Source organism: Paralichthys olivaceus, chromosome 11, assembly GCF_024713975.1.
Source record: "Paralichthys olivaceus isolate ysfri-2021 chromosome 11, ASM2471397v2, whole genome shotgun sequence".
In the NCBI taxonomy this organism is placed as follows: Eukaryota; Metazoa; Chordata; class Actinopteri; order Pleuronectiformes; family Paralichthyidae; genus Paralichthys; species Paralichthys olivaceus.
In genome coordinates, this window is record NC_091103.1 from 15019033 (window position 1) to 15031077 (window position 12045).

At 39.4% G+C, this 12045-nt stretch overlaps 1 protein-coding gene across 3 annotated transcripts in view; it reads right to left on the reverse strand.

Annotated features, from left to right (window-relative positions):
* The window catches only part of grik4 (glutamate receptor, ionotropic, kainate 4), a 300819-nt gene that overhangs the window by 81803 nt on the left and 206971 nt on the right, over nucleotides 1-12045 (reverse strand). For all 3 annotated transcript variants that reach the window (XM_069534505.1, XM_020087982.2, XM_069534506.1), the window contains exon 9: nucleotides 3352-3513. In XM_069534505.1, coding sequence (XP_069390606.1) covers nucleotides 3352-3513 — 162 coding nt within the window. The remainder of the gene's footprint in view (nucleotides 1-3351; nucleotides 3514-12045) is intronic.

A 12045-nucleotide genomic window follows, 5' to 3' on the forward strand; every position in this document is an offset into this window, starting at 1 on the left:
CCTTCAAGCTGTCCAGTTTGGACGACTGTGAAAAACATGACTGCCTCTGTAGGAAGGACTCACTCCCAATGTAAATATGAATATTACATATAAAGTGCTCATTCTAGGATCAAGAAAACAATTTGTGAATTTAAATGAAACACACTAATAAAAAACATCACTAGGATTATTTTATATCCAACTTCTGCTAATAGATCCCTTTGACTTAAATCTTACCTCACCTTTAATGTCTTTCTAGTAGACATTTCCACTGTAGATATTTATATATATAACTTAATTAAAACTAGTGTACTTTTACCCTTGACTTCTCAAACTCATTTACACACAATTACATTTTGCTCCTCAAAATGAATTGAATACAACTCAATTCTCTTGATCTAAAATGAATTTTAAGTAGTAAAAATTGAATTACTGATATGTTGGCTTGGTATGTATGTTGTTTATTATAACTAGTAGGTATGATATATCAGATATCTGAAATAACTTATATTCATTAGTAACAACTGCATTTAAGATACCTACATTTCCTTTAATACCTACTCATAATTGAATGTTAGATATCCAAAAAGGAATTTCCACTTGACAAAATAACACTGAAGATAGGCATCTTTAATTTCAAAATTAGTATGCTAATTAGACAAAGTATGCCAAAAAAAATACATTAATTAGGAATGTCAGGTGAAAAGAATATGCAAATACAGCAACACATTCAAAATATTTTTAACATATCAAAATTAAATTCCGTCATGTCAAAAAAAGAAAATTAGCTTCTCCTCTCTCCTCTGTCACTGGTGCTCTCTGTTCGTGTGCCATCATGGGCTGAATTCACCATTTCAGAAAAATGAATATTTTTCCTGACATCTCTCCATTTGTGGTTTTGTTTGATGTTCTCTCTCACGAACACAGTCATGTCTTGTGTAGCTACTGATATTTAAGTCTTGTAAGAAGATACAGATCATCTCTGTGTGGTTACCTGGTGTTAATTCAACAATATCATCACAGAAGTGCAAGATACAATAAGGCAGAATAATCTGTCTCCCGTAAAACCTTCTTCTCCTGTGAACCTTTCCGTTTTAAATGTCACAACCCGCAGTTTTTCAGATGAACTGTTATGATCAGTTAGTTTGCCTCAAGTCTTTATCTTCAAATGCACTAAATCCCATAGCTCTGCACATGTAAAGAGATCCCTTGCATGCATTTGTTGTATATGTGAGCCCCAAAGTTACATTTCCTCCAGACCTAATTACTGTTAATGAAAGGACAGCATATTATCTATGTGCATGTCTAATTGAGTTCATCACTTCCTTGCTCTGCCATCATCAGCCTTTTATTCACTCTACTTATTAGCTAATTAGTCACAAGTCCTAATTGCTGAAGGCTCAGAAGTATCCGAGTGACCCGCTGTGCACAGAATGCAACATTCTTTTTTTTTTGCTGTGTTCAAACTATTCTTAACCTGTTGCACTGCCCAGCCTGTGTGAGGCAGAGATGGGTGATGGGTACATCAATTTCATTTTTATTGTGTCTTAATGCCTGCTGATCACCCCTCTCGACATTTGTGGGGACATTGCAGATTTAAAGCTGAACGTGACAGATTATCAGGCTGAATGATCCTGTAGTGTGGGGGGTTTCAGACATAATATTAATGTTATCCTAATGTCATCGTAAATATCAAAATATGTTAACTATCTACTTTGGATGTTGTGTACTTGTGTTTTGAACAGAAACATACCGTGTTATATGATTTTTGTCTCCAGTAACCTACCAGGTGAACATATAAGGAGAGCTAATTTGTGGAATTGTAGTAACAGTATGAGTATGACAACAACCGGCTGACGACGCAGGCAGTCAGCCTCCATGTTTGTTTTTGTGTTTCTGAGTTTGCCAAGTATCAAGAATCGCCACTCAAATCACTTGTTTGAATGCAAAGCATGTGGTCCTGCGTCTTGACTGGATATTGTAGTGTGCGTGTTCTTTTGATTTAAACGTTAAAAATCAGTTACATCTTTCGTCTGTGATCTTCCACATTTTTAACATCAGTCAAGATGAGAAAATCCTCTAGTGTCCAACAGGCATTACTTTAAACAGCATGAAGATTCATTCCTCCTCCGATCAAAGACAGCCAGACAACAAGATGCTGTTTGTTGTGCCCAGTGTGGATCTTGATGTTTTTATTATTTTGTAGAAAAAATAAGACTACAATAGTAGAAAATATCTAATACCTTAATTGAGATATAACTGGAGATTCATATGAATGTATATAATCATGGAGGCACTCAACTGTTGTCCATGTCTACAAACACACTACCACAACCACAACACTATTAACATTGAAGGCACGATACAGTGAGCTTGTGTTTATTGGTCTCAGAGTGCAGGAATTGAATCTAATAGCTGGTGGAGCTCTTGTTACTCTCAGATGCCGTTTTTATGAGTGACACTTCTGGGTGGACAAATGGGTAAGAGTGCTCTGCCTTCAGACGAGATTAATGGGCTATCTGTAAATTTTCATCTCATAAACAAGCAGTCATTTATAAATAGGTGGCACTCATCAAATTTATGTGGGTAATTTACGACATTTTATTTATCAACTTTGACGTAGAAAAATAAGATAAGCCTATCTTGTAACAGAGGTGTGAGGAGTGTTAAGAATAATAATGTGATAAGAATATAAAATGTTCTTGTATGAGGCCTGATATTTCTACTTGGTATGGTTGGCTTCAATATAAAAAACTGCTGAGCAAGCGTGAAACGTAAGTGAACTATCTCTAGTTCATCTCCTGCAACAGTTCTCAGTCACTCGTATATAAACATTAACTTGATTTGTGATTTCATGCTGTTTTGAATTGACTCATTCAAATATGCAGAGTGCAGCAAGTTACACGTTGAGCTACTGACACGGTTCAGATGACAACAGAGGATGATTTTAGGTGGGTGTTGTAAGGATAAGCAACTCTTTTGCTTTGCATTTCATCTGAAGCAAGTTTAACGAGGAAGATGCCATTATAAATGTAATAAGGAGGGTGGCAAACGTTGATAATGAGCTTTCTGGGAAACAACCACTGCCTACAGCAACACCTGTGATTACCGCAGTTAACTGGATAAATGTCATCCTTGTTTATTTCACAGGCGTTTTGTGTCTAAGTGACTTCAATGTCTCAGTTGGTGAGTTTAGGATACAGCAGTAAACTGGCAGAGTAATCCTCAGGCAGGCCCTGTCTGGACCTTGTGAGGAAATAAAGAAGGTTCATCCATTATTCTTACACGGGTAAGCTTCATCTTCCAAGTGTGTGTGAGATGATGTCTGTCTGTCTGTCTGTGTGTGTGTGTGTGTGTGTTGTTTGCACTAACTGGGGTGCCAGCGAAGGGTGCATGGTCACAGTTCTCCTGCCAGGAGCGGTTGAGGCTTAGCACAAAATCCTGAAAGAAGGGATGAGTTTTGTTGAAGACTGAAAAACCGACTATGTTGACTCGTTGATCCGCCACATCATCCAGCCGTAGTAAAGAGAACTCCTGTGGGGCAGAATGAGAAGAGAGAAGAAAGTTACTGGGTGAATGCAGCTTATTTAGATGGGAGGTGTCATATTCTGCTGTGATCTGCCCTAATCTGCCTTAAGTAACATCAAATGTTATATTGAATTATTGTCAGTGTAAAAAGGGCACATGTTAATCAAGCACATTAACATCCATCTCACTCAGGTTTCATTAACTCCCATTATTCCGCTTGATTGAGAAAGCTACAACAATTTGTTCATTCTCTCCTTTTAGCTATGCACCACTGCACCAAATCAAGTATTTTGCACCGGCCTTGTTCATTTCCTGACAAACAGGTCATTGTATGAATAGTAGAAGCTAAGGGGCTAATTAGAGATGGACAGAAAATGGGGAAAAATGAGGACACTAAGACGATAGATAATTGACAAAGCGATTTAGACACATATGGCATATTGAAATGCTCCAGGAGGTAAATACTGATATTTGTTATTTGGGTCTTTTTACTCCAGGGATAATCTAGTTTTCTCCACCTGGGGAACTGCAGACAGGGGACAGGGGGAGATAGAGATGAGGAAGAGCAGGAGAGAAAGGAGGCAAGGGTGTGACGGGGGATAGACGTTTCCTGAAGGTTAATAGAGGTGTCAGAACCCAGTCCCACTCCCCTCAGGTGGCAGCCATCGCCTGGCAGCCCGTTGTGCCATCGAGCTGATGACAGCCAGACCAAGCCCAGTCTACCTATCTGTCTGTTACCAGGGCCAAGGACACTGAAGATAAGACAGGTTGGAGGGGATGGTGGGCAGCAGAGGTGAGGCTCCAAAAATCAAAAAAGTTTTGGTGTGTGAGGGAAGAGTTGGCAAGAGAAACTGGGATGCTTTACCATGGACAATCAATTTTCCAAAGAGTTAGAAGTGCATGTAAATACAGAGAACCAAAACTATTAAGAAACAATAGTCTTTTATTCAAAAACAATGATCAAAGCTACAAATAGCTCCTCTCCTTTAGAACTCCTGCCAGCCTACATCATGTGTGGTACCAGCCTGGAGGATTAAGTCAAAATCATATTTAAAAAAGCAAAACAAACAAACCAATAAACCAAGTCAGTTGAATCGAAATCTTGACTGGCTTCTGGAGATATCAAAGCTTACTATAGGCGCAGAGCTACATCACAACCGCAAAATGAAACACAGCTAAATCAAAGCAGGAAAAAATGGTCTTTTCATCTGCGAGAGGAAAATGGATGAGAGGGGAGGCAGATCGGATAATAGACACTGATGCAAAAAGAGTGAATAGGTCACTGAATTAAATAACTGATAAGCAGGTGGGTAGAAAAAGCTCTCAGACCAGGAAGGGACCAGGCGTGAGTCTCTCCACTGCGGGTGACTGCACTGATAGAGACTCGGAGCAAAGTGGGGCAGGAGACAGCATATTGACTTTGAGTGGGAGGTTTATTATTCCCCGATGCCAACCTCCCATGAAACCTGAAAACCTCAAATGTTCAGTTATGATGACGTGCAGCAGGAAGGACTGCATGTAAAAAACAAGGAGCTCAAATATATATTCCATGTAGGGGAGGAAAAGAATGAATGATGAGAACAAGGACATCACAAAAGAGGTATATATGGAGAGTTAGGGCAGGATGGTTACAGACAGGGATATGTATGAGATATATGAATGATATCTGTCCTGAGCAGCAGTACATAACAGGAATAATATCTGTGATGTATCTGGAAGCTCTGTGCACTTTTGTGTTACATAACCTCATGTATCTGAGCTTAGGGATTGTCCGAGAAAGTAAAATCACTTTTACAAGAACAAGGCCTCGATTCGCCCCCTCATCCAATAGAAAGAAATTCTTCTGCCTTCAAAGAGGATAATAGCATCTGACTTGTCATTGCTGATATTAATGTCTAAGTAAACCCCAACCTGAGAGAACAATAACCAACAAAATCCCAATGTTGAGCCATGTTAGCGATGCATGCTCCTGCAGTTTAAACTTACACCCACACTGTCACAATAAAGCAAATTCTGTCAAAATCAAGCCTGGATTGTTATTCATCCTGCTCCAATAGTGCTTTCAGATTGGATTGCATTGCACCAGCACTGTGTGTGTGCCTAAGTCTGCAGATAAGTTTTACACTTGCACTCAATTTCACAAAAATAAAGCCTGAATAAATCACAAAACAAATGGAAACAAAAATAGAGCTGATTAAAAGTGTGACATTGCAGGTTTCTTTCTTAAATATGTGTGAGAAAAAGATATGCTACAGAGAAATACTGCAAAGCGAGCAGTCTTAAAACACATCACATCATGATTTGAGGCAGAGAGGAACTGTCAAACATGTTTAATGAGAACACTGATGAGAAAGCGAAGCACTGAAATCAGAGGGGCTGCACGCTGCTGCAGAACTTCTGTTAATGATGAGGCTAATGCTCTAATTGGTCTTGTTAGAGAAGAGGCTGTCTGTTCTTTGTAACTCTTCTAATGAATTTGAAAAACATTACTCAGTTAAACTGATCATCTGGCTCTTTTGATTTTTTACTTTCAAACATAAAGAATTGAATTAATGGTCATACTGTGACGGTGGATGTAATCGCAGCCTTGGAACATGTACAGTGAATAAGCAAAGAGAGGAGCGAGAGGGATTACATGTTCCTCGGCAAAGCTCAAGGAACACTTAATTCCACCCACATTATTATGTCAGAAGAAAAATCTTAGTGTTTGATTTCATGATAAATTCAAAGCAAAGGTCATGTTCATAATATTATTGATTCCCATGAATTGCATTAAATCCATTGGCTTTTCCATAGGCTCCTTGAATCTTTAGCTCTCCCCTGTGGAGTCTTCTATAAGCCTTTTGGGACTGGTCATACAATTAGTGGGTAAGTGTATGTTAATAGATCATTAGAGGCAGGACTGTGCAAATGAGCCCATCATTAAGCATGCCCCTGAAGCCTGCCTGTACGTATGGATGCGCTCGCACAAACACAAGCTGTAGAGTGCATCATGCGCACACCCACACGCAGGAAAATGAAATCCCTATAATTGAGCAACACATGCACATACCCGAGTACGCACTGAAGACCAAGGTCACCAGAAATATCCCCGGGCTATGTCTGAAGGAAACTAATGTGGTGCATTTGTGGGCTCTGAGGGCACAGACACTATAACACCACTGCACATTGAGATTCAAATACACACACACACACACACACACACACACACACACACACACAAACAGACTAAATCCCTCCACATGAGCAATTATGCCCTCTTGCACACTGAATAGGAGGTGTAAAATGGACAGTGGTTGGTAGAGGACAATTGGTTCCCAGCAGTGGGTGAATGGAATGGCAGAGTTGGAGGGTAGAAGAGGAGAGTCCAAGCTAATCCAACTGAAGGGGCAAAATAAGGGCGGAGGAGCATAATGATGATGAGGACGACAGCGACCGAAAATGACTGAGAGTGTTGAATCAATGGAGAGAGAAGAAGGTGAGAGATTAGTTGGCACAATTGAGAGCTTAAAAAGCAGTGGGGGGAGAGAGGGAGTAATAGAGCAAAACCAAAGGGGGTGGGGTGCAATCGAATGACAGTCTGGCCAAGGGCCCCCCGACACTGGCTGTCACCTGGAGATCAATCAGCAGCTGGGAACCAAGCCAACCAACCAAAAACTGTTACCCCAGCTCCGCAATTCCTGCCATCTTACCTCACAATCATCTCATCTATTCTATATTTCTGGAATCCTGTTTTATTCTCTATGTCTATTTTATCATTTTATGTCTATTACATAATTTATCCTAGTTTTCACATAATGGAGCCTTCACACATGTACATGGCCAACACAAATGTTTGAATGTGGGACCACTTGCTGTCTGTTATGATGTAGTCTGCTTGAACAGTGAATAATGAGATCCCAGGAGAACGGATACTGCTGAAAGCACGATGTACTGTCATGAACTCTACCTCGCCACTCCCGACACATCCCTAACACATACAGAAACATACGTGGACACATTTTTTTATGCTGTTGTGTGAGCCTCTACAAATCCACCCTACTCGAAAGGATCACAAAAATGAAGCAGCCTCTTTCCGTTCTCTCATCTCTTTAAATAGGATAGAAATGTTGGGACTATAGCTATTCTTTAGGCTCCAGGGGCGTCTACTGAATCCAGCTGCATCTCTGCTGCATGCATAGCAACACCCTGTAACTGAAAACTCATATCCTAACTGTACGGGGACATTTGTAATATGCATGCATGCAGTGCAGGGAATATTGGAATGCTGATTTCATACTGTCACTTCACACTCATGTTATGTTTAATGCATGAATAGTCTGAGTATTTCAATGACTTTGAGTCATCTGAACATTTTGTTTGTTTGAGGAGTTTTGATAAAGTGGCATTAAAATTAATGGAGTTTGCTGAAGTTTGAAAACTGCAGATAATCACAGTACTTCTGTGGAGGAACACTGCAATAATGTCAAATGAGTTGGAACAATAAATGGAAGTTACACATTAAATGACTCACAGGCGTTATGTTTTGCATAAAGTTAAGGAGAATTGAGGACTGTTGCACAGATACATTTTCTGCCATTTATTAGCATAAGCAGAGGTATGGATCAAGCAGCAGTAACTGATTTTTGGCCAATTGGGAGCAGTGTAACAAGCTGTAAACGCTGAGGTATAATGACCTTATAATGTTGTAGTTGTTTAATGTGTTGGAAACAATTTGCTGTGTACACAACTGGCAGATAAACAACAAAATTAACACTCATTTGGAAATGTGTGTGTGTCTTATTGATGAATGGGGCCATTGTCTAAACCAAGGTTTGTTTTTGTTGCATTGTTTTCAGGTGATCTGGTTAGTTTTGGTTTCAACATTGTAACTTAGGGAGCACACTTAAGACTTTTGTATATGTACATCCTGTTGTCATCACCTACGTGGGCTGTCTACCAATACTTGACATTGATTCGTTTGTAGATGGACGTGCATCTGATATTGACGGGTTCATTTTGTTTATCTGGTTACTACAATAAAATTGTTATTCTATTTCTACCAGCATCACCAACTTCAGAAGCAGTACTCAACATTAGCTTGGATGTGCCAAATGAACATCCTCGTTATTCAAACGTTATATCATCAGAGGTGTTGACTGCAACCTTGGTAAATTAGTTTAAGAGTCAAGTCAAATAAGGCTTGCTCTTCTTTCTCTTCTTCATTGTTAAACGTGGTCTCAACTTCCTGCAATTGGTCTGAAAGTCTGAACTTTCCAAAATATATATTTTTTTTAACTACAAACCAAACGAACCACAGTGCAGTTTGATCCAGACTAAGAACACCTCTTTTTGTCAAAATAAATTTTGGTCTGTTGGTCTGGACCATGATCCGAGGCACCTTTCACACCTGTTACTTTCATTCAGACTAGTTAAGTTAGTTAAGTTTTAACTCTACTTCTAACTCTTTTTAGGATTCCAGTCAATTCTGAGTAAATATATCTGTATAACAGTTTCTGACTAAATGCTCCAATATGTTCAGCAGCTAGTTTATTACTGCTTGTCTGCCTTTTGGTGCCAGGAGCGCAGCATGCAGAGGGGGTTTATCAGAGGATTTGCTGCTGCTGGAGACAAAACTAATGAGAGCGTTGAGACTGAACCAAACAATAAAGCTGCAGCTGAAGATTAAAAAAAGCTCTGTACATTTGAGGGCAGCTGCGGAGCTGGGCGACAGATGTATGCATGTTTGTCACTATGAAACACCTCTTTCACATTTCATTGGGACTATGTAGTTATTTGTTACATTATTATAATTATAACAATGTTGATTGGAGCAGCTTTAAGCAGACAGGCATATGGCATGTCCTTCAGCTGCTGATCCCTCAGATGGAAAGATACATATTTTTGTCTCTGTGTGTCTATGTGCCCAGGATAAAGACAGAACCGTCAGTGGTGATAATCATCATTGACAAGTTGAAAGAAAGAAAAATGATCTCTACTACTTATCTATCTGGCACCACTGTGAAAAAACTAACAGCTCCAGTGGCCTATGAAATGAGTAACATTTCTGTAAATTGCATATTGATCTTCCTCATAATAAAATACTAATTAATGACATCCCTCATTTAATTCTGGGGGAAGGGTATAACAGGATAAAACCTTAAGGTCTGACTCCGGCTCTGCAACGAGATCCATTTCCAGTGGCAGACTGATTATTCGCTAATAGCTGGAATGTTCACGCAGTGTTTTTGGCAATAAGTCATTTCATGCTTGTGTCAATTGGCACACAAATTCAGGCTGAGCTCTAAAGCCTCCTGCAGCCTTTTAATTACAATGTTCTCAGTGAGCGTGGGATGGAATAGAGAAGGAGCACTACCAAACGTCCTTTCTGCAGACTTGTTATGAACCTGGGATGTAATCGCAAAATTGGATAAATGATTTACTGAACTTTATGTTCATTAAACTCAATGCAATAATCTAGTGCAGCTGGATGTGAGAACTATAATTGCAGCTTCGTCCATTGCTCACCAGTTGCTGCGTGGAGGTTTTGCTTTCTGTGCGTGCACTGAACCAAAGTCATCCCTCTTGAGCAGGTCACTAACCTGTCACCCCATCGCCAGCGGCCAGCTCGTGTCATTTGCTGTGAGGTGTCCATGAAATTAACATAGAGTGTACCTCAGTGCAGCATGCTGGGGTTGATACATTAGCTTTGTTTCAAAGCTTTTAATGGCCACATATATCAAAACAATCTGGCAGCATTCCTGCAGAGCGTTGGAAACAAATTACCAATTTTATTCCATTATTCATAGAATTATGTCCAACCTACAACAGTAACAACCTATTTGTGAGGCAGAGACCTTATGCCCAGAATAATTCGTAGGCTGGTGAAGGCCAAAAACATCGTGAATATTGCAGACAGCAGCATATGGTTGGAATCTGAAACAGTCTATCTTTTCCAGTAAGCTATTCAATCAAACCCCCGCAGGATTTTATAAAGGAACATAACAGATGAAAAGAGAAAATATTAAATTTCAAACGAGAAAATCCTTCAAAGTCAAAGAAAATTTAATGTCTGCTTCTTTTAATTGAAAAGTCGGGATTATTTTACTGAGAAATCGGACAGGGTTCCTGGACGTTGAAGGTTGCGTTCAGCAACTGGCAGGAAGACTGGAAAGCTGAAATACTGAGACAGAAAAAAAGAAATACAGAGGGAGGAGCGGCAGATAATGGAGATAAGACTCCATCTAAACACTGCTCATCTCTGTGAAGCCCTGAGTGTTCCACATCGATCACCTGGCTGTTTCTCATGGAGACCAAGTAACTCCTCAGCTTTGGAACTGTTCTCTGTCTGTTAGAAAGAGCCAGAATAAAAAGGAATATCTGTAAAAGAAATCTCTGTATGGATTTCAATGGTCTTGTTCGTGTTGGTTTCATATTATTTGCTATAATTTAATATCACACATTTCCTCTGCTTTTATTTTTGTAGATCAGGATTCTGTGTTCCCTGGTAAAAAACAAACTTGAACCACACCTAATCTATGTGCTCACCGGCAAAGGTGATTTAAGTGTTGCTGGCTCAGCTCTGTAGTTGGTGAATTGATGGCAAACAAAGCTCACTAAGGTTTTTATAACAATAATGGGGATCTTGCTGCCACTTTCAGATTTTGTTTTGAATAAGCATATTGACAGTTTCCTATCCTAAGATTCTAGGTGAGTCTCTCCAGTGAAAGTGAGATGGCTCCAGCTCACAAAATTGTAAACATGACACCCAGGTGGACATGCTCCATTTTTACACCTTTTCCACGCTGCAGCATCTTGAACCACTTTTTACCTAAACACTGCAGAGCTGTTAAATAAGAAAAACTTCAGCAACATCTTATTTTTATAGTCCCGGTAAAATTGATTTTAGGTGAGATCCATATTTCCAGTCTGCTAGATATTTGTTTGTTGTCTCTCTTGCACAAAAAGTAACTTTATTCAGCTGTTCCTGTTGTGTTTATAGAAGGCAGTTTACACCAGGCTACAGATTATATAGAAAACAACATGAGGGGAGGCTGGAGGCGTGGCTCATTTATTTTGGTCAGAGTGTGTCGTGTCATGTAATGGCAGTGAATATTGCATTTATAATCCGCACATATAACCTCTAATTATTTACAGTGTCAGTACATAGAGTTCCCTGACATTAATTTCATAAATCCTGCGAAGCTGCTTTCTGTCCTCGGTGACCATTACTGTGAATTCTGTTAGTTGTCTTTTTAAAAACTTTTCAGTGTAATTACTTTTCTTGTCTTTAGTTACCTCTTAATCCTATTTTGCCTCATTTTGTTGCGGAGCGAATATGTTTGTGTTACTCTAAGCTCGACGTATCCCACATGTCTTAATCAGAAAATGCTACATAATAAATTAGACCAGATTTGTCATATCCAAACAGAACATGCTTACATGGCCCATATCAAATATATGAATACAGTATAATAATGGTCAGAAAAAAATAGCAGCATATTAGTGTGCATGTAAACGTACTGATTGTCCCTCACTAATCCTGATTGGACACGATCA